General features: G+C 32.8%; 1 protein-coding gene across 4 annotated transcripts in view; it reads left to right on the forward strand.

Annotated features, from left to right (window-relative positions):
* Positions 1–27,548, forward strand: part of Kifap3 (kinesin associated protein 3) — a 135,667-nt gene that overhangs the window by 68,240 nt on the left and 39,879 nt on the right. For all 4 annotated transcript variants that reach the window (XM_058574497.1, XM_058574496.1, XM_046430108.2 and 1 more), the window contains 7 exons: positions 2,498–2,598; positions 9,603–9,711; positions 10,899–11,011; positions 11,653–11,818; positions 12,608–12,733; positions 17,004–17,102; positions 23,202–23,287. In XM_058574497.1, the coding sequence (XP_058430480.1) occupies positions 2,498–2,598; positions 9,603–9,711; positions 10,899–11,011; positions 11,653–11,818; positions 12,608–12,733; positions 17,004–17,102; positions 23,202–23,287 (800 nt within the window). The remainder of the gene's footprint in view (positions 1–2,497; positions 2,599–9,602; positions 9,712–10,898; positions 11,012–11,652; positions 11,819–12,607; positions 12,734–17,003; positions 17,103–23,201; positions 23,288–27,548) is intronic.

Here is a 27,548-nt window from a genome sequence, read left to right on the forward strand (position 1 = left end):
TTAGTTTTCAGCAAACTTTCTTTTTAGGAGAAGATTATAATCAACTGGGTACATGTTCAGAGTTATTATTGTTGCAGTTGTTGTTTAATAGAGGATCATAGATGGTGAAGAATTAGGAAAGTAAGGGAGAACTTGCTAGGAGGTTTAACCTTTGACTGTGAGTGTGAAAGGAAAAGGAGAAAGAGAAAGCACACAATAAGCACAGAATTAGGACTGGCTATAGAATGAATTATACTATTTTTTGCAAGTAGACATTTAGATTTACTGTGTAAAAGTAATATAAATTGTTGTTATGTCCAAGAACTGTTTCTTACACGTTATTTATCAACTTGACACATGTCTCTTAAAAGAGAGTCTTCATTTTCTCTTGCCTTACATGAAGCACATTGCTTTTTTAAAATTTTTTATTGGCACCAGCAACAGACATAGCCTCCTGGAGCATAGTTACTTCTTATTTCTTAAATAGTTCCACAGGGAATTTTAAAGTTTGATGGTTTGGTTGGATGTTAAAGAATCTTAAAATATATATATGTGTGTGTGTGTATAAATATAAATATATATTTAGCTGTAGATGGATACAATATCTTTATTTATTTATTATGTGGTGCTGAGGATTGAACCCAGTGCCACGTGAGTGCAAGGTCAGCACTCCAGGTCAGCACTCCACCACTGAGCTATTATAGCTCAGCCCCTCAAAGAATCTTTATTATTGGTTATTGATTTCTCTTTGTTTCCTTTACCGTTTCATTACTTGGAATCCTACTTTTCAATGAACCCATTACATAAAATATCTTCAGAAAATATTTTGTAAAAAATTAAGTAGGACTAGAACTTACAGATGAATAAAAGATAGAAAATCATTGAAATGCCAGGAAGAGAGACTGACCTTCAGAATATAAGTCTGCTTGAAGACCCCATTTAAAAATACTTTATCATACCTTAATCTGGAAGAGGCTAAATTTTGTGAAATGCAAACCAGAACCCAAGGGATGTCTGCCTCCTTAGGAGCAAAGTTGGACCATTTTCATTATTTATCTGCATATTCATGAAAATCTGTGTAAATATATTTTCCTCTGGTAAGCGTACTTTATAGGTCTAAAATAATTGTAAACGAAGGCCTTCAAAAGTGTAAAAATGTAATTTTTTTAAAAAAATATTTATTGTTTTTAGTTGTAGTTGGACACAATAACTATTTTATTTATTTTTATGTGGTGCTGAGGATCGACCCCAGGGCCTTGCAAATGTGAGGCAAGCGCTCTACCGCTGAGCCACAACCCAGCCCCTAAAAATGTAATTTATTAAAATCTAACATTGCGGGACACAGTGGTGCACCCCTGTAATCCTGGTGACCTGACAACTAAAGCAAGAGAATTCCAAATTCAAGCTAGCATCAGTAACTTGGTGAGATCCTATCTGAAAAAATAAAATAAAATGAGATAGGGATATAGCTCAGTGGTAAAACACTGCTGGGTTCAATCTCAGTACAAAAAAAAAAAAACCCTAACATTAGAATCTATGAATCTTTTATTTAGCTAGGCTCTAAAGAATAAAACATTAGGGTCAGTAACACCAACTTTGTCTCTGCTTTTATATAATTTGGAGGAATTTTACACTTTTTATGTTATAATCCCTTTCAAATAAAATTCTCACCCCCTAAATAGTAAATATACTACATTTTCTATAGCCATTGACTTCCTTGTCTTCACCTTAAAATTTTAAATATTACTTTCTCCTCTCATATTGTTAGATTTTAACTTTACATCTGTGCAAGTTCTCTACTACTGAGCTATATCCCCAACACAGAGCGATCTTCCCTTAGAAGTCCTGAGACATTCCTTAGATTCTACTTAGATTAAATTTTTAGCATTTTATAGTCCTACATTTAATTTTTCATTATTACAAATACTATTCTACTTCTTTCTTCATTTGGATAATTTTTCTAATTTCTGATTCATAGTAATTATATGCATGTTTTTGTTTACTGTTTCTCACATGTCATCACTGTCAAGGAATTGTATGTATCCCATATTGTGATAAGGCAGTAAAGGTGGGGAGGCCAATAACCCATTCTGCTTTATACTGGGCTACTAAAAAAGAAATTTTTCGGGTTGTGGTTAGTGTTTTTTCTAAAAACATACCTTGTAAAATAGAAATTCTGTGTTGAAACTTAGTGACATCTCACAGATAAATGAGTGCTTCAAACTTTAGATTTAAAATAGGAAGTTCAAAATATTTTTAAGATTAAGATTATATAAGGGGCTGAGTTTGTGGCTCAGTGGTAAAGCACTCACCTAAAACGTGTGAGGCACTGGGTTTGATCCTCAGCACCACATAAAAATAAATAAATAAAATAAAGGTATTGTGTCCATCTAAAACTAAAAATTAAAAAAAGATTAAGGATTTTATTCAGTAGTTTAATTGTTTTTATACACTGAGTATGCATAGAATGTGTATATACATATATATCTTACTGTTCTATGATTGTTTTTAATTCTAGGCAATGAAAACTACAAACAAATAGCAATGTGTGTGCTTTATCACATAAGCATGGATGACCGCTTTAAGTCAATGTTTGCATACACTGACTGTATACCACAGGTAAGTAGCTTAACATTTTAAGAAAAACATTGAAGAAATATATTTTTTTTACTTTCTTCTCTTGATTTGTTAGATTTCCTTTTACTTAAAAAATTATAATTATTGTTATTAATAAATTACATGTTATAGAATACTTAAAAAGTACAGAACTGGGGCTAAAAATGTAGCTCTGCAGTAGAGCTCTTTCCTAGCATGCACAAAGCTCTGGGTTCAATTCCTATTGTTGCCAAAAAAAGTACAGAACTATATAAAAATGAAAATAACTTTTTGTTTTTCCAAATCCCAGAGATAGCTATTTAACATTTTGCTACATTGTCTTCTACATACTTAAAAATAATAATATTGAAGGATTATATATAGTATATATAATTTTCATGTATTGCTTTATTTACTTAATAAGTAGACTCTTACGACATTGAACAACCTTCAAAAAATTATTTCTGATAGTTGTATAATATTCTGCTTAATGACTGTAATTTAAATATTGCTAAATTATGTTTAGATTTTTTTCAGATTTGTCACAAAACATAAATAAGCAAATGAAAATAATAGGGAAAAAATATCATAGTCATAGTTTACCTACATCTCTGAATTTTTCTTTAAAGTTCCCAAAAGTATAACAACTGTGTTCAAGAAAAAAACACTTGTGTCCTTGACACATTTTGACCAAATTACTTTCTAAGAAGGCATAAATATATGTTTCCAAAGCATTTCACTTTTAACAACAATGGTTATTATTATTTCTGTATGGTGTTTAATATTTCCATTTACTTGCATTTCCATGAATATCGGGGAAGTTGAACATTTTCATTTGTTTATTATTCCATATTCATTTATAAATAATTCAATTTTCCACTGGCATGTTAATATTTTATAATTGATAAATAAGATCAATATGTATATAACTATTTTAACTGCCATGTTATAAATATTTCTCAAGTTTGCCACTTGCTTTTTAACTTTGTTTATAGTTGATAGTTTTAAATACTTTGCATTCTCTGATAGAAAAATATTTTATCAGAACTCTTTTATTTTAGAGCAGTGTTCTCAAAAAAGATCTTTCCAGGGTTGAGGACTAGCTCAGTGGCAGAGCGCTTGCCTAGCATGTGTCAGGCACTAGATTCAATCCTTAGCACCACTTCAAAAAATAAACAAAATTTGCTGTCCATCTACAACTACAAAACAATTAAAAAAAAGTTCTTTCCAGTAACTCAGTTGCTTAATATATTTCATATGTTAGGTCTATTTGACATGAAGGAGTTCAGTAATTTTTTTTAACACAGACTATGTTGTAAGGTTAGAGATTTTGTTTATATGTGTGATTATACTCTTAGGGAATTTATCACGGAGTCACTATAGTGCAATTAATCATTAGTAAACCAAGCTCTACTACTTTGAATATCTGATGATTGGAATACTGGTTGGGCTGCTTTTTAATATTATAATTAAAAAAAAAATAGTTTTCTAAAATAAAAAAGCCAAAATTGCAAGATATGTGTATGATAAAAATAATACACTCTTAAAAAAAGAATGACTAAGTCAGCCTTACTGAAGTAATTCCTCTTAATACTCCTACCAAATAATTCTTTGTCATCCTAATATGAATTATTAAATGTATGTTGCGCTCTCCTTTCATTTATTCTAAGTGACCATTCTTTATTCCAAATTAAAGAAGTAGTATTAAAATTGAATTTGCTATTACATGTGGTTAAAAAACTGTTGAACTTTCAAAGATAACTTCTTAGCCTTTCATATTGGGGGATAAACTAATTCCGACTATTTACAGGAAATAGACATCCTTCAAAGATATACAGCATTATCTTATCTAACAAGGCAGAACTTCTTGTAGAGATAACGTGTGCCAGACTATAGCCAATGCAAAGTATAATCACACTCTTTGTCAAACAACTTTTCAATAAAAGAGTAGCCATGTCAAAGGGAGATTACAGGTGATTTACTATGGTCTCACTCCATGTGTTGTAAAGGTTCAAAGGGTGTTCCTTTTTCCATCTCATTTAGTGTCAGAACTTCATTGACTACAGGATATGAATTGGAAAGCAGCCAAAAAAGAGTAATATTCTTGCAGAGATTGACCATTTTAAACAGATTTAGATTTTAAAGAGAATATTAAATAAAATACAAATAAGTGAAAACCAGGAAGGAATAGAAAACTTATGACATTGAATTTTGAGTTTAGAGTTATCCTACTGTTCTAGAATGTATAATCTCAATATAAGCTATAAAATTTTATTTTAAATGAATGAATCAAAAATAAGAGCCTGTTCGGATTATCTTGTTCTGACTGCAGTTTAAAACTTTGTATATACAAAGTTCTCCCATGATTTTTCAAGAACAATATTCCTGTGTGTTTTCGTGCCAGTTTTCTAACAACAAACAATTCAACCATGGAGTTTTCAGAACATTTGTGATCTACATTTCATGAATAAAATTTTCCAAAATTTATTCTGAGTTCAAAAACTTTAGTTGTTTTTTTTCCCTTGTTTTTGTTTTGTTTCTTAACTTCAACTCTTACAGGAATCATGAGTTTATGTGTACCAAATTACATTGTAAACATCCTGAAGCTTTTAAATATAAGGCAGTATTTTGAGAAAGCCAAATGATATTCTAGGATATATTTGTTCCTAAAGTGTCATCCAACCAATAAACTGTTCTTCACAGTGCCCAATTTTGACCTATTTAGGGAAAGGTTGACATGTATGTTGCTACCCAGTGCCAAGTTCAAAGAATAATATAAAACATATCAGAATTTAAATTAAATTTTCAAGTTTCCTTCAGGAATTAAAAAAAAAATTTCAGAGGTAATGTTTATAATACTTATAAGGCAAACTTACTTGTAACAGCAACTAATTAACCTGTTTATTAAACAAAGTCATATCAAGGTTGTAATGTCTGAGAATTAATGTAGTATTTTATTCTCTTTGAATTATGCACATTAATTTTTGTTTAGTAGAGGTCTTCAATTGTTGCACATGAATTTTTCAAAGAGAACCCTAAAATAACTTTTCAAGTAGAGAAGCAATGGCTTGGTAGTGGTCATATTCATTTAAATAACAAAGGAGAATGTGAAGTATGTATTCTTTAATTACATCATATTATGTAGGCATATGTATGTGATGTATGTGAGTGTGTATATATGTACATACATAGAGTTTATAAAATCCCTAGATTTATTTATCTATACATGTAAAGGGGTTTATAAACTGTAAATCACTGTACAAAAGTAGATATTTACAGTAAAATGTCAAGTCTTTCTCATCATTTTCAACTCATTCACAGTCCAATTTAAATACTACCTTTCTTATGTGTGTTTTATTGGATAAACCTATAATTAGATTAGAATTCACTTTTAGGAAATAATTTTAACATCCAGAGTAGGTGATTATACATACAACATGACTCATAATCTCTTCCAATATTATATTGCTTCGTTTTCTTTGTACTTTATTGCTTTTAATTATACCATGGATTCTAATTTTCTTACAGTATTTGTTACTGTTTTGCAATATTTGGGCCTAGGTCAAATACATGATCTTAATAGTCTCAGTGGGTAGATTGTTTCAGGTAAGCATACTTGGGATAACCAGGAGTTAATGGTTGTATTCTAATAATAGTTAAAAGTGCACATTAACAGTTCATTGTTATTTAGACCTCTGAGATGTATGTTTTGTTTAAATAGGTGCAAATGCCATCCAGATGTTTATAAAAGTATTTATTGGTAATACAATGGCCAATCAAAGTACATGGTTAGGTAGTGATGTCATGGTGTTATTTAATATGTTATCCCAGAACAGTGTGCAAGAGTCTTCATGGTTATCCACATGTTTTCCACCACCGTTGTCCTATCCGGCCCCTCTTTGATCTACATGCTTCTTTTTAGCTGAATGCTGGTAAACGTCCTTTCTGACAGCCCCCTTTGCTCTTGCCTGCCATTATCTGCTGAAGTTCAGAAACCAGAGCATCACTTCAAACAGGAGAGTTAGGGAGTAGCCAGTCAGAAGAGATTCCTGAGGCATGCAAAGTTCTGGCATAATCATTCAAAGATGTTTGGGTAGGAGAGTGGGGGTGGTAGGAGGTGTATGTGAATGCAGAGAGCTGTGGGGGTTGGCCTCTGGTCACTGGTAAATAAGTGAAGTCAGGTGCCAGAGAGTCTAGACACGGTGATTTCAGTCGTGGGTCTTTGGTATCTGATACTCAATATGGGACTTGTCTGATTGAACACCATTGCCTCCTCCTTGCAAAGGCTGAAGCCCTTTTAGTGCTTTCCTGTTAAATTAGTAAAAGATGACGACGTACATAGTTAAAATAGAACAAATCTAGTTTTAATATTTCCTAGTTGTCAGCAATTACACTTACTTTTGAAGTACCAGGGATAGCAGTCATATTAAAGACAATGATACACTGATGCCCTTGGAATTTGAACTAAACTGTTTTTAAATTTGAATGCTTTAATTATAAGTGAAGTGTTTCTCTTATTATGAGAAACTAATTCTATACTGTGACACACACTTCATTCATATTTAATTCTAACTCTCAATTTTGAGGCTAGGCATTGGGTAAGATTTTAAACCATGCATTATTTTTTAAATCTATTTCTACAAGAGATATAACATGGAAATTACTTTAAAAAAAATCCTGCCTTCTAAATAAATCACCTATACCTTCATTTTCAAGGGCAATTGTCATACTGCAAAAGGAAATAAATTTTGTAAGTAATAAATACTTTGCCTTCTTAAAACTGCTTTGGCATAACATGTTTTCATTATAAAAAGTTTTTCAGTACTAGTAAAAGTTTGGAAGAAATCGTAAGTCTTGAAAAACAGTTTGGAAAACATACTAATTGTATTAGAGGAGTAGCACACATTTTTACTAATTTGTAATTTAATTTTTATTGGCAATTTCATTTGTATTTTAACTTTTATTAGCTGATAGGTAGCAAAATTCGTTACATATATATCTAGTAAATTATGATTATTTTATTTTTGCCATAGAATCTTTTTACTCTATGGTTTTGTGAAGTGGTAATGGTTCCTTGCTCAGAGGTTCCATTAGTGGCAACATTTGTAACTAAAGAACTATCTTTCGGGAGAGGGCATGACACATACCAAGCATTCAGCTCTGTACTGTTTCATAGTTTTGAGCATACAGATTAGTAAATATTTTAGTAGATTTATATTTAGAAATTGGAATGGTGTTGTGTTTCTAATTTTGGTTTCCAATTGTTCATTGCCAGCACATAGAAATATGGTTGATTTTGTATGTTGACCTTGTATTCTTTTTGAAACTTAAGAGTTTATATGAAACTAACAAAGACAGCAATCAAAACAAAATTTAATAGAATGTGATCTAAAATAAATTATTTGTTATTCACTTACTACATATAAGGCATAGGATTGATAAAGGCATATTGTTCTAAAAAGGTATTTCCTTGAGATAAACATGAGTATTTTTAGAGTACAAATCTTAAAAATAACTTCCATATGTTAGCAATTTGGAATTAGACAAAATATCTTCACATAATATGCACTGTTAATTGATTGTTTTCCAATCACAGATGACTAGCTTCTCCAAAACACAGAATGATATTGTTCATGTTTCCTTATTATAGCAGCTGTCACTGATCTTGACAAATTTAAACTATAGCCAGCTGGCATAGGTTGCCCACCTATTCCTTCTTAATTTATTTCACTGTTGCTTCTCACACATTCCTCTCTTACCATTAAATATAGTTATGTTCTCATTTTATATCACATCCATGTTATTCAATCTAGCTTGCAGCTTCAGTTATCAATCATATCTAACAATTTCTAACATTATATCTCCAGTCCAGACATTTCTTCCAAATTTAGGCTTGTATTTATAATTTCCTACTGAATATTCTGCCCTAGACTGTTAACAAGCAGCTTAGACTCCACATATCTAAAGCCAAAAGTATTATCTTCCCTTTAAGGTTTTCCCTACCTTAGTTTCCCTTTTTTGGTAGATGTTAGCACCGCCATTCATGTTATTGTTCAGGTTAGAATCCTGGGAGTCATCCTGACTCCTCTTCTCCCTTTAACCCAACATCTTCTCAGTTAGTAAATCCCATTTTTATTCTGTCTGCCATATAGATCTCTAATCAATCCTCATAACTCTGTACCCATGGCCCTACCTTGTCCAGGCAGCCACCATTTCACCTGGATTTTTCCTCTAGATTTCTAGGTAATTTCCCACATTTTCTTGCCCTGATCAGTCTTATTTTTGACACTAGTCAGATTTTCTTGCAACACAAGTCTTAACCTGACACCTTCCTATTTAGAAGCCTTTAATAGGTTCCAATTAACCTTAGGATGAATTCCCAAATCCTTAACAAGTACTTCAAGACCTTACATGATCTGGCTTTTACCTTCCTATTTCTCAGCTGTTTCTCTTTCTCCAATCTTGCTCACTTTCTTTTGGTCCTTCAGAAGAATTGTGTTCTTTTGTAGGTGGTGGGAGGCAGGAAAATCAAAAGTCAGTAGAGGAAAGGAATCAGGGAGAGGGAGGAAGGGAGGGGGAATTGTTGGGGAATGATATTGGCCAAATTATATTATTGTATTGTGTGCATGTATGAATATGTAGCAGCAAATTTCATCATTATATATAACATAATGCCCCAATGAAAAAGTGTGGAAAGAAAAAAGAAAGAATTGTGCTTTCTTTCATTGTGACATTTACATAAACTATTTTCTTTATTTGGTATGTTCAATTTCCCAATAATATTTAATTCCTTACATGCAGAGATTTTTATCTAATATTTATTTTATATTCCCCTGGAAGTTTATATTTAATGTTAACTATCTGGTAGTTGATTACTTATTCAGTATTGAAGAGTAAAAGCTTGCCAGTTTTGTGTTTTAACATAGATTATATTACTTTCAAAGTACAATCTAAGATAACACAACGTAAGATATTGCTTCTGAGTTTGGACTTTATTTGAATAAAGTGTTCCCTCTGCTTTTTGCTAGTTAATGAAGATGCTCTTTGAATGTTCAGATGAACGAATTGACTTGGAACTCATTTCTTTTTGCATTAATCTTGCTGCTAACAAGAGGAATGTACAGCTTATCTGTGAAGGTTAGTGACTTTGAGCTTCATAGGTAACTTCTGTAACATCTGCTAATTGGCATATTATGGGAAATAGGATAAAAGGAACTAAGAATTATAATAGATATGTAAATCCTATTTTTCAATAAGGTTTTTCCTTATAGCTCTAGTTCTTAAGCATCAAATAGAATATTCTGTCATGAGCAGAAACACCCATCAGTAACATTTTCTAAATTAAGGTCAGCACTGATTGAAATTTGATTTTTTTTAAACATTTTTAGGTGAAATGAAACTTTTTATTTGCAAAATATTCAATTACAACAAAAGGGGATAAAATACATTTGTATTAGGTTATGTTTCTACAGTGTCTTGGTAAAGTGTCTTGTCATACATTATAATGTTTTAGAGAATACTCAATAGTTTTTCTTATTTGAAAAGTTGTAGGTGCTCGTTATAAAAATGTACAAGTGAGCAAATAGGAAAAATTTAATCTTTACTCTTACCATTCAAAGATAAATGTTAGATTTTAGTAAAATACTAATGTGTATTTTCAAATAAAAATGTGATTCTCTAAATATTATTTTTAAGTGAATATCTTGAATATCATTTAATAAGGTTAAAATTTTTATAAAACAAATTGTTAGTAGATGCAAAATAGTTCATTAGAGGATTTTGCCAGGGTTTATTCTAGTTCAGATGTTTGGTTTGTTGCCACTTCTTTTGTTACAAACAGTGCTGTAGCAAATATCCTTTCTCTATATCTTTATGCATTTCAGTTTTATATTCTTAGGCTAAATTACTGAAGTATGATGTTTTTCTGGTTCAAAAGAATTTATGTTTTTTTAAAAATTTTACTGTGCAAATTCCAGACACAAAAGAGCAAATGCTATATGAATCTATTTATATGAAGTTCTAAATCAGGCAAAACTAATCTGTATTTTTAAAGAAGAAACCCAAGAAGGAGAAGAGGAAGGGAAAAACTGAAAAGTGTGTCTGAGGAGGAGTATTTGACTGGGAAGGGACACAAGGAGAACTTCCTGGAATGAATTGAGACACTCTATATGTTGATATGTAGTATGGGTTGAACGAGCATGAACCTTTGTCTATCAGTTCTACACTTAGGGCTTGTGCATTTTACTGGATGTAAATTTTTATAACAAAAAAAATCTTTAAATTTAAATTAACTTTAATTTTAATGGGAAAATTTTCTATTTCAGGAAATGGGTTGAAGATGCTCATGAAAAGAGCTCTGAAGTTCAAGGATCCATTGCTAATGAAAATGATTAGAAACATTTCCCAGCATGATGGGCCAACTAAAAATTTGTTTATTGTAAGTATAGTTTTTAGCTTTCTGTCTATTAAAATAAACTGAGTTGTAGTTTTAAATAGCTATATTTGAAAAGATAACTCTTACTGAGCTCTCATCAGATATTTATTCACAATCCCATTGGCTGTTCTACCATAAACTTGTTAGGTTTAGCTCTTAGAAATCCTAATCTCGGCTGGCATGGTGATGCACACTAGTAATCCCAGCAGTTTGGGAGACCGAGGCAGAAGGATTGTAAGTTTGAGGCCAGCCTCAGCAACTTACAATTAAGTAAGTCCCTAACTTACTTAGTAAGTCCCTAAGCAACTTAGCAAGACTGTCTCCAAAAGGGGGGGTGGGGACGGGGACATAGTTGAGTGGTAAAGTGCCTCTGGTTTCTTTTTTCAAAAAAAGAAAAACAAAAAGAAATCCAAGTCTACCTTTTAATGTTGTTTTTGTTTTGTGATCTCTACTACTAATTCCTCCACCCCTATTGCAGTCTTCTTGCATCAGACTAACTCACCACAGGCTCCCTTTGCAAGTTAGCTCAATATTATTAAAACAGGAGAATAGCATTTGATGTTTACTTTTTTTTCCTATGGGTTACATTATTAGATTGGTTCTTCTTGTAATTTAAATTTGAATTAAAATTCTGTTTTATTCAGGATTATGTTGGGGACCTTGCAGCCCAGATCTCTAATGATGAAGAGGAAGAGTTTGTGATTGAATGTTTGGGAACTCTTGCAAATTTGACCATTCCAGACTTAGACTGGGAATTGGTTCTTAAGGAGTACAAGTTGGTTCCGTACCTCAAGGATAAACTAAAGCCAGGTCTGTTCTAGGTATTTCACTTTTGCATTATCATTAAGGTCATTCTGTTGTGAACAAGGCTGCTAGAGCAACATTTTCAACTATTACATATTCTTACCATAGTTCTGTCCCCCGAGAAGGGTGGTCATTGGTCTCCTCTTAGATGAATATTCTCTTTTCTCTCTCCTGACAATATATTTTCTTAATATTAGTTCTTCCTTCTTTATCCTACCTTTCTTGTTGTTTTGTAGTTTTTTTTTTAATATTTTTTTAGTTGTAGATGGACACAATGCTTTATTTTGTTTATTTATTTTATATGGTGCTGGGGATCTAACCCAGGGCCTCACACATACTAAGCAAGTGTTCTACCACTGAGCTACAATCCTGAACCCATTTTGTAGGTTTTTTAATCCTGTCTCTTTTTAATTACCAAATACCACCCCTATACATACCTACATACACACATACACACACAAAGTCCTTTTAAGCATTCAAATAAGCCTTTTTTTTTTTTTTGTCTAAGTATGTAAAAGATTTATGGGCACTAATTTAACAGCTTTACCTATCTTTTCTGTGAATTGAAATTTGATGATATAATTGGATTTGAATCAGGACATTTCTTTTTTTTTAATATTTTTATTTGTAGATGGACATAATGCCTTTACTTTGTTTATTTAGTTTTCTTATGTGGTGCTGGGGATTGAACCCAGTGCCTCAGGCGTGCTAGGCAAGCACTCTACCACTGAGCCACAACCCCAGCCCTGAATCAAGACATTTCAATGAAAATTTTCTCTGGTTTGACTTTTCTAGGTGCTGCAGAAGATGACCTTGTTTTAGAAGTGGTTATAATGATTGGAACTGTATCTATGGATGACTCTTGTGCTGCACTGTTAGCAAAATCTGGGATAATCCCTGCACTCATTGAACTGCTAAATGGTAATTATCTTAATTTATTTTCATACTAATGACTAAGCAATTTATTAGTTTAAATTTTTATGTGGAGTCTGCAACATGAAATAGTATTTACCTTATTACATTAATCAGAAAAACTTAAGTAGTTAAAAAAAATGAACAAAATACTGCTAACTAGGATTGGATAGAATAATGTTAAAGACCTTTAGACTATAAAGTTGAAACTTTCTATAAAGCTTTTTGGGTCCAATTTTACAGATACTGCCCTTCCCTCACTTTCTCTCCCCTCATTAATATTCTATCATTTCTTCTTTTTGTCTAACTTTTTGTTAGTTTTAGTTGGATCTGTTCTTTTATTCAAAACTTGCTTTTTGTATCTTGATTTCTAAGTAGAAAAGTACATTTGGGAGCTGATTTTAAACATCATATTTTCTGTGGATCCATGGGCATTGTCTTATGAGCTTCCTGTGATAATGAAAGTGTTCCCATCTATATCTGTGCCAGCCGACATATGTCACTATTGAACACTTAAATGTGGCTGTCAGGAGTGAGAACCTGAATTTTTAATTTTATTAGCTATGGTAGCATATGAAGTTTTGAACAATGTAGGCCTTGATTGTCTCCTTATATTTGTATTGCTCCTAAGTGGCCAGGACACATTGTTAATCTATATTGCATAGAAAATTTATCTGAATCTAATATTATCTTATTAGGACCAAGTTCTCTAGTGTCTTTCACATTAAAAGTAGCTAATACTATAAAAATTTAAAAGGCTAATATGAGATCACTAAAGTCTCAGTCCTTCCTACAGCAGGTATAATGTATGTTTATTTTGTATTAATTTTAGTAAACTTTTTTGAAATGTAACATACATAAAGAGAAATGTATAAATTATAGGTATAGACTTCAATGAATTTTCTTTTTTCCAGTTTTCATTCTTTATATAATTTTTTAAAAACAGATTTATAAGTACTTACAACTCTTAAAATCCTACAAATGTTCTTAAGATATATAATAGATAAAAAATTATTTGAAGCAATAATATTTATCATTTTGATAATTCTAAGGACTTTTTTAAAAAAGAAAATAGAAATATTGCTTTAATTCTTAAATTTATATCCTTGGACCAAGTTGCAAAACCAACTTGAGAGGGCACAGCCCAAAGTCTAGCTGAAACAGAAAGAATCACCTAAGCTTTGGAGAAGATACTTGACTCTGCTTTAATAAGAACAATGAAAATTTAAAATTCACTGGAATATTTTTACCTGGTTGACAAAATGCATAGAGACTGATAACTCCCTGTTGGTGAAGTTGAGAAATAGGCCTTCTCCAACATTTTTCATTGATGTTCAAAAATAATGTGACATTATGGGGATTCATTTGGCAAAACCCATCACATTTATAAATGTATTTCTCTTTTTTCCAGCATTTATACTTTTAGGAATTTACCCTGCAAATAAGTCTGCAAACATGTAAAATAATTTATAAAAATGATTTTTCATTATAGCATATTTGCAATGGTAACATTTTGGAAAAAAATTATAGTGACTACCAATTTTAAAACTCCTTAAATTATGGTTCATATACACAGCTAAATAAACATAGCTTTTAAAAGACTGAATTTAAAAGTTATGTGTTTACCTATGTTCATATTATTGAAAATTATCCATATCATAGTGTTAGATTACACTAATGGAGCATAGGACATTGGATGATAAATTTTGTGATATAAATAAGGATCATAATAATATTTATTTAATAATCTGTCACTGGCCTAAATAAACACAAAACTCTAATAAAACTGGGTCTGTATAGAGGGGAGCAGATGAACTGGGACAGGGATGAAATTTTAAGTTATGAACTCTTATATAATTTGAATATTTGAGTGATTAAAATGTTACTTATTTTCAAAATAACAGTTTTTAAAGTTATTCTAATTTGTTATACACAGAATGCATACATAGAGCACAATTTTTCAAGTCACTGATTATACACAAAGTATTTTCACACCATTCGTGTCTTCATACATGTACTTAGGGTAATGATGTCTAACTCATTCTACCATCATTCCTACCCCCTTGCATCCTCCCTGCCCCTCCCTTCCCTTTGCCCTATCTATAGTTCCTCCATTCCTTCCAGGCTCCCCCCACATCCCCATTATGAGTCAGCATCCTCATCAAAGAAAACATTCTGTCTTTTGGTTTGGGGGGATTGGCTAACTTCGCTTAGCATCATATTCTCCAACTCCATCCATTTACCTGCAAATGCCATGATTTTATTCTCTTTGGATGCTGAGTAATATTCCATTATGTATATATACCAAAGTTTCCCTCTGCATTCATCTACTGAAGGACATCTGGGTTGGTTCCACAATTTAGCTATTGTGAATTGTGCTGCTATAAACATTGATAAGGCTGTGTCCCTATAATGTGCTGTTTTTAAGTCCTTTGGGTATAAGTATTGTGATAGCTGGGTCAAATGATGGTTCCATTCCAAGTTTTCCAAGGAATCTCCATACTGCTTTCCAGATTAGCTGTACCAATTTGCAGTCCTACCAGCAATCAGTGAATTTTCAAAGTGAGCATACCCAACATTGTTGCCTTACCCATGTAGAGAAATAAAACATTACCAGAATCCTAGAAATACCTCTCCCCTTCTCCCAGTCATTACCATCTTCGTCAGAGTAGTTTCTATCTTTTTTATCACTGATAGGTTTTGCCTGAGTTTGAACTTTATATGGGGAATCTGGTTTATTTTGTCCCTCATTTTATTTGTGAGATTCCTTTATGTTTTACACAGAAGTTTGTTCATTTCGTTGCTATAGATAATATAGTATTAGAAATAGTATAGTATTAGAAATAATTAAAGGAGAGACTAGGTAGTTGGGAGGCAAAAGTGAAAAAAATATAGCTGATAAAAGGAGAATGAAGATTTTGTGGAGAGCTGGAGAAAGTTGAAGCAAAATGACCAGTGTCCTAGAATTGCTGGTCCCACAGTGATTTAATTGAGAGAGCTGAGGTATGTGAGAGTGAGCTAAGCATTCATGCTTTGGTTTATCCACTGTGAGATTATCACAGGTAGGGGCTATATAATATTCTTTTTAAATAAATATATGGATTTTCCCAATTTAAAAAAAAACCTTTGATGTTCAGTGAATGGATGTTGTAGATGAAGGGGAGTAATTAACAGTGAGAATTTCAACTCATTTTGTTTTAGGAAGTTTGTGATGGAGGTCATTTGGGGCAGACTGGACTTTAAGGGGCCCACAGTTTACTCCACACAACTAATTAGATACTATGTTAACCAAGAAATCTCTTTCTAGCATATCACTGAACTATTGGCAAGGTTTATGGCAAACTACAGTATTAGTAAATCAAATTTAATAACTAGTAGTTAAAATTAGATTTTATTTTTAAACATCAATGAACATCAGCTATTCTGTCAAATGTTTTTAAACATTTATTAATTAGCTTTTATTATTATATAACTTTTATATGATTATATTGAGATTGAAACTAAAGTACTCATTTCATGCCAATGTGTAAAGTTTAATTTTGTGAACATTATTCAACAAAAGGAAGTATCTTTTTATAATAGTCCAGTTTCTACCCTGCCCAAAACTTAGAATTCAGAAGATGTAGGGGTTTTTTTAATAAATTGTTTTTCTCATGTGAAGTCAATATTATAAAGGCAAAATGCAAATGGGCTTATTTCACAAATTAAATTGTTTGAAGAATTCTTGTGAAGAATAGAAAGAAACAAAGCAAGTGGTGGTAAGTGTTGCCATTTCACGTTAGGAGCACAGAAGTTAATTTAGTCTGGTTTTTGTCATGTATATTGGCAAAATACAGTGAAGATGACAGGGAAGCACTGTTTCTATTCTTTTCCATCAGTCTTGTCCCTCAGTTCCTATTTAGTACTACCTGATCTTTTCAGATGAACTATCTCCAGTAGTCTGATTGAACCTCCGAATTGATGTAACTTCTGTTTTTCAAAATCTTCATATTTTTCTTTGTATTTTAAAAATAATTAACCTACTTAATTTAATTATAACCAAATTTCTTAAAGCTACTATAAATATACTGTCATAAAATTTCTCCACTGATCATAGTATCATAGGAGAAACACCAGAGACATAGATGATATGTGTCACCTATGTATTATAAGTATTTTAAACTGTTATCCTTTACTTACATACTTGCCATAAACAGTGAGTTTATCTCTCTATTATTCCCAGTAATTCTCAGTTTGGTATGTAAACATTATTTTTTTATGAAATTTTGTTTCCTTCTAGCTCAACAGGAAGATGATGAGTTTGTGTGTCAGATAATCTATGTCTTCTACCAGATGGTTTTCCACCAAGCCACGAGAGACGTCATAATCAAGGAGACACGTATCCTTTCAGTGTTAGAGGATGTATCTCACATCATTAAAAACATGCTTCTTTCTTGTTGTTCTTTATGTAAATATTAAAATGCTATAGAAAACACCAAGCTTTACAGTAAATTTAGAAGATACACTGTTTTCCATGGTACTCTTCTAAATCAATATAGGTTGAACATGACTAGTCTGAAATAGAAATGCTCCAGAATCAGAAGCTTTCTGAATGCCAGCATGACACCACAAGTGGAAATTTTCATGTCATGTAGCATTCTCATTCAAAGCACAAGTGTACTAAAATATTGTATATATGTACTAAATAGCCTTCATGGTATGTACATAGGGTGTGTATGGCACATAAATGTGTTTTCTTGTTCAGACTTATGTCCAATTCCTAGGATAACCTATTACATATAAGCAAATATTCTAAAATCTAAGTAAATTTAAACACTCTAACCATTTCAGGTGAAGAATTCTCTACCTCTATATTATATTCTATATAAATAGAATATAACGAGACCAATTTTATTTAACTTGTCAGGTTTTGATTACTAAGAAACTTGAACATGTCAGAATTTCCTTCTCTACTAATATCACTTAATTATCACAGGTTCCAAGGACTGTCCTTCCAGTAACTTTATTTTCTGAACATTGGAAAACATGTCTGTTGTCAGGATTGTTAACTACCCAACTGTATGTTAAGTATTTAATATCTGCAAAACGTCTCGGGCATCAGACATTTGTTACTAACTGCTGTCTGGATGTCCTTACCTAAAAGGGCCTTGGCATGGTGTATCCTAAGAGCATTGTGTGCCTATGTTTTCATTATGTTTCTGTGCTGGTGATCAGAGCCTTGCACATGTGAGGCCAGTGCTTTACCACTGAGCTGCATCCTCCACCCTCATGCAGTCCTAATTTTTAATAATCTTTTGCCATTTACTAACTGTGGGACCTCAAAAAGTTAGATGACTTCCTTAGCATACATTCTGACATCAAGAAAATGACTGTGGTAGTAAATAAAAAGACTTCCTACTTTGTGGGTTTGTTGTAACTATTAATGGATGCCGCAGTCTGGCTGGGCACAATCAGGAGCCACTTGTCAAAAGAAACTAACTTTATTTTTAGAACCACACTCGCCAAACAAAACAGCCTCTCAGGAAAAACCCTCAGAGCCTCAACTGCCACCACCGGCTTTCCACAAGCCTCTCTCTCCCCCACCAGCTTCTCCCCACCTCCCACAATCCTCCTGCTCTTGAGGCCGATTGGCTGGGTCACGTGGGCGGAGCCAAAAAAGTCCCCCAATGAGCAGCTCCGTGGTCTGAAAGGGCAGGGAAACAGCCCAATGAGCATCACCGCAGAGGAGCCAATCAGCTAGATGTTGCTGGGGCCGAGGAGCCAATCAGCTAGATGTTGCTGGGGCCGAGGAGCCAATCAGCTAGATGTTGCTGGGGCCGCTGTGAGCCAATCATCAGCCGGCAGCTGGAAGTTTGCTGGGGCCCCTTTGGCTGTGGCTCTCAACAAATGGATTTAAGGTGCCTATGATAGTTCCCAGTACCCAGAGGTACTCAGTAAATGGTAATTAATCATTACTGCAACCAAGGGGTACTCTATACAGTCACCATCCTTCTATGAGGAGCAAAAACAGTCCTGCCTTCTGTATTCATTGTGAATAATAACAGTGTCATCCACACAGCATGTCAAGCTGGAAATGTTACTCTCTATTGTCTCTGTTACTATACATAATTAGTCATATATTCTACATAAGCATTGACCATCAAACACATCCTGATTTATGAAATCAGTCCTGGTTGAAAAGATAGATAAGTAAATATAAAACAATAATCCAATATGTTCAGTGTCATAAAGACATGGGTATATGAGACACCTGGGTATATATAATTAAGTCTGAGATTTTCTTTCAGTACATCAAATTTCTGATCATCAGATATGACCTACCTTATAATTTACTGCTTTTTTTTTTGTATATTTGTCAACTTCAAATGCATTCTCTCCTTTTTTTTCCACCCATGTCTCCTACCCATCAAAGTTTTATATACCATCTTCTTAGTTAATTAAGCCTTTCTAAATCCTATGCCTTTCTTATTCCCAGTAGTTCGTTCGTTCGTTCATTCGTTCTTTCTTTCCCTCTTTTTTTTTTTTTGGGGTTTTTTTCTCTTTTAGCAATTTCATGCTTTTATTAGTGCATTATAGTTAAACATCATAGTGGTGTCCATTTTGACATAATTGTACATGTGTAGAATGTAATTCACTCTACTTCAGTCCCCAGTACTTTTCCCTTCCTCTTCCCTCCCCCTGTTTCCTTTCCTTCACTAGTCTTATTGTTTTATAAAATTGGTGTTTTATACATATATGGGTGAAATTCACTATGGTATATTCATATTATGTACATAGCAAAAGATAAATTGTGGTATAAAGGTGTATTAAGAATTGTTAAAAAAAAAAAAAAAAGAAAAAAGAAATTTTTTTTAACCTCTTAAAAGTACTTTCAATCATCTGTTTATATGCTTATCTCTCCCAAAAGATTTTGAGGTCCTCAAGCTCAAGTACTGTCTTTATCTTATCTTTATCTATACCCAAAAGTTAACACAGTACTTGATATGTGGTAAAAACTTGTATGGTCAATGAATACTGGTATCTAACTGGTTAATGTCCTTTAAAGTAATACCTTAAGAGATTTTTTAGTTTTAAATGATGCTACCATTACTCAAAGCATTTTGAAACTCCTCTGTGCTACATTCAAATCTAATGATGTACACTTTAGATATCACCTTTAGAGGAAAATTACCTTGCTTTTGAGGGAAAAAATTAACTTTTGGAAGCATATAAAGGCTCCAGAAGTTCAGTCTGGGGAAAGTCTAACTGAAGAAATCTTCATTTTTTTTCTTTCTTTTTTTTAATTATTAGTTGTTCAAAACATTACAAAGCTCTTGACATATCATATTTCATACATTTGATTCAAGTAGGTTATGAACTCCCATTTTTACCCCGTATACAGATTGCAGAATCAAATTGGTTATACATCCACGTTTTTACATACTGCCATACTAGTGTCTGTTGTATTCTGCTGCCTTTCCTATCCTCTGCTATCCCCCCTCCCCTCCCCTCCCCTCCCCTCCCCTCTTCTCTCTCTACGCCATTTACTGTAATTCATTTCTCTCCCTTGTTTTTTTTTTCCTTTCCCCTCACTTCCTCTTATATGTAATTTTGTATAACAATGAGGATCTCCTTCCAAGAAATCTTCATTTTGATGAGGGCTATCTAAAAACAAATACTGGTTTGCCTTAAAAGCCACATTAGAGGGCTGGGGCTGGGGCTGGGGCTGGGGCTCGGGCTCAGGCTCAGGCTCAGGCTCAGCAATAGAGTGCTTGCCTAGTATGCGTGAGGCACTGGGTTTGATTATCAGCACTGCAAATAAATAAATAAAATAAAGATCCATTGACAACTAAAAAAATACACTTTTGAATAATATTAAAATCATTGAAAGTAATAAACTTTTCCCTAGCTGTATTCCGTGAAACATTCCTTAAGTATTAACAGTTGTTTAATGAAAAATAGGGTTTTGAATAAGCTTGCAAAATAGAGTTTAACATACTTTCTTGCTATAGGGTCTTTTCGGAACCTGTATGTATGTGCTCCTTCTAGAGGTTTAGAGCCTCTAGAAGGCTATTTTATGTATAGAAGGTATTTAAAACATGTAACTACAGAAGGCACTACAGAAAACAGTCAAATGAAAGCATAGCTTTCCTAGGTGACTTCTTTGAAAGACAGTTCTGTTTGCACTTCATTTCATAGGGTTTTTAAAGAATGAAGTATTTAAAATACCTACCAAGTGCCTCATATATACAGTAAGTGTTTCAGCCTTTGCTACCTACTCAGTACCTTAGTAGCCAAACTCACAGTATTAAGAGAACTTCTGTTTGACTGTTCTTCATTCTAACTTCAATTTTTATTTAATACAAATATATTTGGGGTCTGTACTTTTAAAATAGTTATCCCAAAGAATACAAAATGTTGAAAACAGTGTAAATTGGCAATTAAAGACTGGCAGAATTAATTTTTTTACAAAAGCTTAAGGAATACTACTTCAATCTGATGCTTTTATCCGTGTTTTAAGATTAAATAAGTATTGCTGAAGTGCTTCCATCAAAATAATGAACTCAGAAATGTTTTGGTGTTCAGAAACCAAGATTTTTATTGATGTCAGTGACAAATATATCTTGTTGCAACTTGTCACATACTAAATATTATGAAAATATTTAATTTCACCATTAAACAAAATATTTATTTGAATTTGTTTATCATCCTTTTTATTGTGATTGCCCCAGTGGGTCCAATATATTTAAACATTTTGAAAAAAGAATGTGTTAAAAAGAATTCATTACGGACTGGGATTGTGGCTCAGCAGTAGAGCGCTCCCTTAGCACGGGCGGGATCCGGGTTTGATTCTCAGCACCACATAAAAATAAAGGTATTGTGTTGTGTCCATCTACAAAAAAGACCCTCCCTCCCTCCTTCCCTCCCTCCCTCCCTCCCTCTCTCTCTCTCTCCTTAAAAAAAAAAAAGAATTCATTCCTTTTAAATGAAGAATTTTAATGGTGAATGTTACCTATAAATAATAAAATCTAACTTTATATAAGATAACTAATTTGTCCTCTTAAATAATAATGTAGCAGAATATGGAACTCTAGGTTGACAGTCATTTCCCTCACAACTTAAAGGCACAACTTAAAGGACTTTCCCACCTGTCTGCTGGCCTACATTGCTACCAAGGAGAAGTCTAATCAGTCTAATTATAATTATCTATCCTAAAGTCTGCTGGTAATTTAATTTTCTTTCCCTTTAGAAATACCTTGTTTCTTTTTTGTTTCCTAAGAAGACCAGAAGAATGTTTATTTTCTTTAACATCAAGTTTTTTTTTGTTGTTTTTTGTTTTTGTTTTTATTAGAATTTGAATTTGTTTATCATCCTTGATTGATTTTTCTAAGTGTACAAATGTACTTTTCCTGTTTGTAGTTTTAAGTTGTTTTTTTTTTTCAGAAAATTTTTCTTTTTCTTCTTTTTTTTTTTTTTGAGAGAGAGACTTTTTTAATATTTATTTTTTAGTTCTCGGCGGACACAACATCTTTGTTTGTATGTGGTGCTGAGGATCGAACCCGGGCTGCACGCAAGCCAAACGAGCGCGCTACCGTTTGAGCCAAGCTTTTAATAAGTATTTGTTTAGTTGTAGTTAATGCAGTACTTTTATTTTATTTATTCATTTTTATGTGGTGCTGAGGATCGAACCCAGGGCCTAGGCAAGTGCTAGGCAAGTGCTCTACCACTGAGCCACAACCCCAGCCCCTCATAAAATTTTTCTTGAATGGTAATTTTTAGTTATTAGTTTTTTGCCACTGCCTTGGTTTTCTTGAGATTTCTATTATATTGGCTCTTCCTGGCCTATCTTTAAAATCTGTGATTTTCCAATCTTTTTTTTCTTTATGTTTTGATTTTATAAATTTACTTCCTTTTTACCTCATTTCTTTTAGGATTTTATCTGTTGTATCTTGTGTTATTTAAATTTAGTTATTATATCTATAATTATTTTTACTTTTATTTTTGTTTCTTTCCAAGTTTTTTCTCTGGGTTTTGTAGTTCTGATTTATGTTGTTTGTTCATATATATTTTAATATTTTCTTAAATTCTTATCTCTTTCAAAATGACACGTTCTATCTTTCTCTTACATGAAAATGCCTTACCATGTTTTCTCTTTCTTTTCCCCTTCTTATAACAACCATAGATGGGATTTGACTGTAATTATTTTCTTTTGTTCTTTTTTTTTTTTTTTTAGCAATACCGTAATATACACTGGTTTTTTTTTGGAATGATTTTGGCTCTCCTTCATTTTTGTGTGAAATCACTCAGATCAAGAAAGCATTTAGAGCTACACAACTCTAGTGTTTAACAAATGAAATATTAAAGTGAACTAATGATTTTAAAATTTGAAGTTAAATTTCAATTTAGCATTTAAACTTAGAAGAAATGGGGGATTTCTAATATTACTAAAGAGTCATGATCTCAAATGCAGTTTATATCTTTAACCATTTTTATTCAGAGGCTCCAGCATATCTCATAGACCTGATGCATGATAAAAATAATGAAATCCGAAAGGTCTGTGATAATACGCTAGACATTATAGCGGTAAGTAATTATTCTCTACACGTGTACATTTGTCTTCATTTTAGGCAGGAAAAGACATTATACACCTAATTTGAACTATGCATTCAATGTTAACACAATTTTGTATTTTGGTAAGGTTCAGAAAATTCTGATACTAAATTTTCTTTTGAAACATTAAGCCTGTTGGCTTCAACTTCTAATTATAGTCTCCTTACTTAACGAGGCTTTATACATGTTCAGAGTTTAAGCCTAATCTACATGTCATCTTGGAATCACTTGAGTTTTGAGGGTTTTTTGTTTTTGTTTTTGTTTTTTTGAGAAATTATTCTTTAAGATCAGGAAATTTAATAACTTCTGTTAAAACTAATAATTTTTATAGCTTGCCTTTAAATCTCTTAAATAAATCAAATTTTGTGTTAACTATTTTTTTCAGTTTGAAAAAAATTTAAGTTTAACTTAAAGTTTTTAAACAGTTCAGACTAACTTTTTTAAAAAATAAGCTAATTTTTATTATATGAATACACTTGCTTTGTAAGTTGCAATTGCTTTGGAATGATGGGAAATATAAAAAATCTTCATGTTATTCATGACTTTGGATTTTTCTTTTTCTTTTTTTTTACTTTTGGTTCCAGGGATTGAACCCAGGGGCACTTAACCACTGAGCCACATCCCCAGCCCTTACCTAGGGCCTCACTGAGTTTCTGAGGCTGGCTTTGAACTTGCAATCCTCTGCCTCAGCCTCCCGAGTTTCTGGGATTGAAGGAGTGCTCCTACCACACCCAGCAACTTGGGAGACTTTTAAAGTACACATGACTAGAGAGATATGAACAGAGGATAATCTAAGTCTTGGGGTAGAAACATGCTGACCCTACAGCCTCTTATTGAGAAATTATGCTGCTCCAACAGTCCTCTGCTGGTCTTGGGCCTTATATCAGGGATGTGCCAGATTCTATGTATTTTTAAAAAGTTTTTTTTTAATCTGTAGTATATATTGCTGCACACAACCTGCCTGCTTTCTTCTGTCTCCTCTGCTGTATGAAAATGGTACTCAACAAAGTAACCCTGACCTTCATTTATCTAAATCCAATGAGCATTTTTAGTCTTCATTTTACTTTGCTGACCCTACCCTCCTTGAAGGAACTTGTAGATCTTAGCATTAAAATCTAAAGTTACAAAGAAAATTATGTTTATGTTTTATTATTTTCATGATATAACCACAAGCTATGTGCATTATGGCTCTCTGAGATGCTGTTTTATCACTTTTGAGTGAGTACAAAAAAAAATTGGAACAAGTATATTGAAACCATTTAGTTCACTTAATCTATGAATCTCTAAACTGGATTTACAAAGTAACTATTTGATGTCTTGCCACATAATCACAGATCATTTCACACTGTGGAAAACCTTAGTCTGAAACATTTACATAGAAAAACCGGACTTATTAAACTGAGAGTGTTTAAAGATATCACACGTGGATGATTCATGTAATGTGGCACGCCTGTGTGCTGCTGCACTAAATCATACTCATGGTTCATTTTCTCAGAAGTGAAGTCCAGTAGAGCTAATAGAAGGGCACCAGGCCATGGAAACATCCCACATTCTTCCAGAAAAACCAACAAAAATAACATTGCTGGGCTGGGGCAGTAACTCAGTGGCAGAGAACTTGCATGAGTGAGGCACTGGGTTCGACCCTTAGCACCACATAAAAATAAATAAAATAAAGGAATTCTGTCCAGTTATAACTATAAGAAACAGTTATAGATGGGCAATATATAGTTATAGAAAAATAGTTAGAGATGGACAAAATAATGACATGGCTTTGCCTTTCTGCTTACTATGCTCCTATAAGGTTCAAGACCCTGGTTCACCTGGTTCACTTCTTGCTTATTTTTCAGGCTTAGTAAATTTTAATTTTTCAGTGTGAGTTTGATGTTTTTATTTTTTTAATTTCATACAAATTGGATTTAATAAGTTTTGTTAGCCCTGTTTTATAGTTTATTTTATATTGCATAAACAAAAAGACAGAAATTCAGGATATTTTTCCAGCTTGTTGGAATTTAAATACACAAAAATTTATATTTACATGAATGTGTGTATTCCTTGCCTGTTTCTTATGCATATTGCTTTATTTTTTTCCTTTAATTGACAACAGTTGGACTTAAAAGAACCCAAGCATAGTATGAAAGAGAAAAATCATGATTTCTTAAATAAATTTCATTTAGTTCTGCCTTTTACTTTTAGGCCTGACTTGACATATTTTAAATGATATTGTACAGGTTAGCCTTCTCAGTATTTTAAGCAGAGATTGTTTTAGGATATAATTGTACTTAGAGATCTGATTAGAAAATGCCATGGCCAAGTCCAGAGGTGACACTTGGGACAGTTCAGAGAGTATGTGCATAAAAGTCAATAACTTTATTATGTGTGTGTTTAATTTGTGTATATGTGTATCATTCAGAGAAATGTTTTTCTAAGACATAAAAGCATCTTTTTAATAGCTGCTGCCTTAATTATAATGAATAGCTAAATTACTCTAGACCTGCTTTAATTTAGTATGAAAAATTGTATTAAATAAACCATATTACAGTCTCAATTAAGGGGCTGCCACATTAAAGGAGAAAGGAAAATCTGTTTTCCATCAGTTATGTTAGAACACAAAGCAGATCTATGTAGCCCTATGTTATCCTATAGTGTGTTAATCAGATACAAGGTGTGACGGAAGCCAGTGACAAAAGAGTTTTCGTGATAGTGAACAGACTCTGATAATAGGCTGGTTAAGGCTTCATAATGTTTTACTGGTTAAGTAGTAAACAAAATTATGTAGGACTTCAAAAACGATGGCACATTCCATGTAAAATCAAACCATAAGTCTTTTGTGACACTTTAGAATTTCTGGAAACTGAGTGCTTAAGATCATACTGTCAGAAGCTGAGAAGAGAATACAAGACATTTTGTCTTTTAAATACAGGATAAAGTCAAGGCTCAAAGCCAGGACACAAAGTATAATCCTCATAAAAAGAAGTGTTTCAACGTGAACAAAAACCAGCTATATCCCTAGAATATTGCCATAAAAACTTGTTAGATCTAAGATGATGGCATCTTAGAGGTGACTGAAATGCTATCTCTGAGTTCTCATAGTCACTGCCTGATAAAGAGGGTGGGCAGTGGGCATTACCAGGGGAGTAGAGATCGGGAGAAGGTGTTACAATTGATTTTTTTAAATCTTTTTTTATTCTTTTTTGATGTACATGATAATAGAGTGTATTTTGACATATTATATATACATGAAGTATAACATTCTAATTAGTATCCCATTTTTGTGATTGTACATGATGTGGAATTTCACTGGTGGTATATTCATGTATGAAAATAGGAAAGTTATGTCCGATTCATTCTACTGTCTTTCCTGTTCCCTCCTCTCTCCCTTCCCTTCATTCCCCTTTGTCTAATCCACTAAACTTTTCTATATGCCCCCTCCACCATCATTGTGTGTTAGCATTTGTGTAACAGAGAAAACATTTGGCCTTTGGTTTTGGGGGATTGGATTATTTCACTTAGCATGATAGTCTCCATATACCAGCAGAAGTTATAGTCATTCTTTTTTATGGCTGAGTAATATTCCATTGTGTATATATATCATGTTTCTTTACCTGTTCATGGCTGGAGGGCTAGAATTGACTTTAGTTAATTATGTTTACTTCAGTGAACATTTTAACCCTGGATATTCATTTTTGAGTAGCTTTTTAACTTTTAAAAAGAAACTCCTATACTATACCAGTATTTTTCAATTATTTGAGATAATAATTTCAGTGACTTTATGAAGTCATAACATTAAGTATAGGCTTTTAGTCTTAAAATGTTAGAGCTTGAGTAAGTCCTAGATTTGTTTCATTGTGCAAATGAAGAATCAGGCCAACAGAGATTAAGATACCTTGAGAAATGTGCATACTCCAGTGGGTATCAGAGCCAGCACTGGAAACCAGATCTCCTGATTCCTAATTTAGTGCACTTTATATTATGCCCTGCCATATTATTAATACTTGTAAGCCCAGACTCTGAAATACAAAGAAACTGATTTTTCCAGGGCTACCAAACTGTGTTGTTGGGAATTCCAGAGTGCTGTGGAAGATAGGATAAGGGCATTGGAATATGATCCTTTGGAGTATGACTAAGCTTTTACTTGGTTTTCACTGAAATGGAAGAGGAAAGAAATAAAAAGGAAAAAAGTTGTTTGAGGGGTGGGGGAGGTGGAATATTAAATTGTTGACACATTTTATCTTGG

This window comes from Marmota monax, unplaced genomic scaffold (genome assembly GCF_021218885.2).
Source record: "Marmota monax isolate L192 unplaced genomic scaffold, Marmota_monax_Labrador192_F-V1.1 WCK01_AAM20220418_F8-fsc00055, whole genome shotgun sequence".
Lineage (NCBI taxonomy): Eukaryota > Metazoa > Chordata > Mammalia > Rodentia > Sciuridae > Marmota > Marmota monax.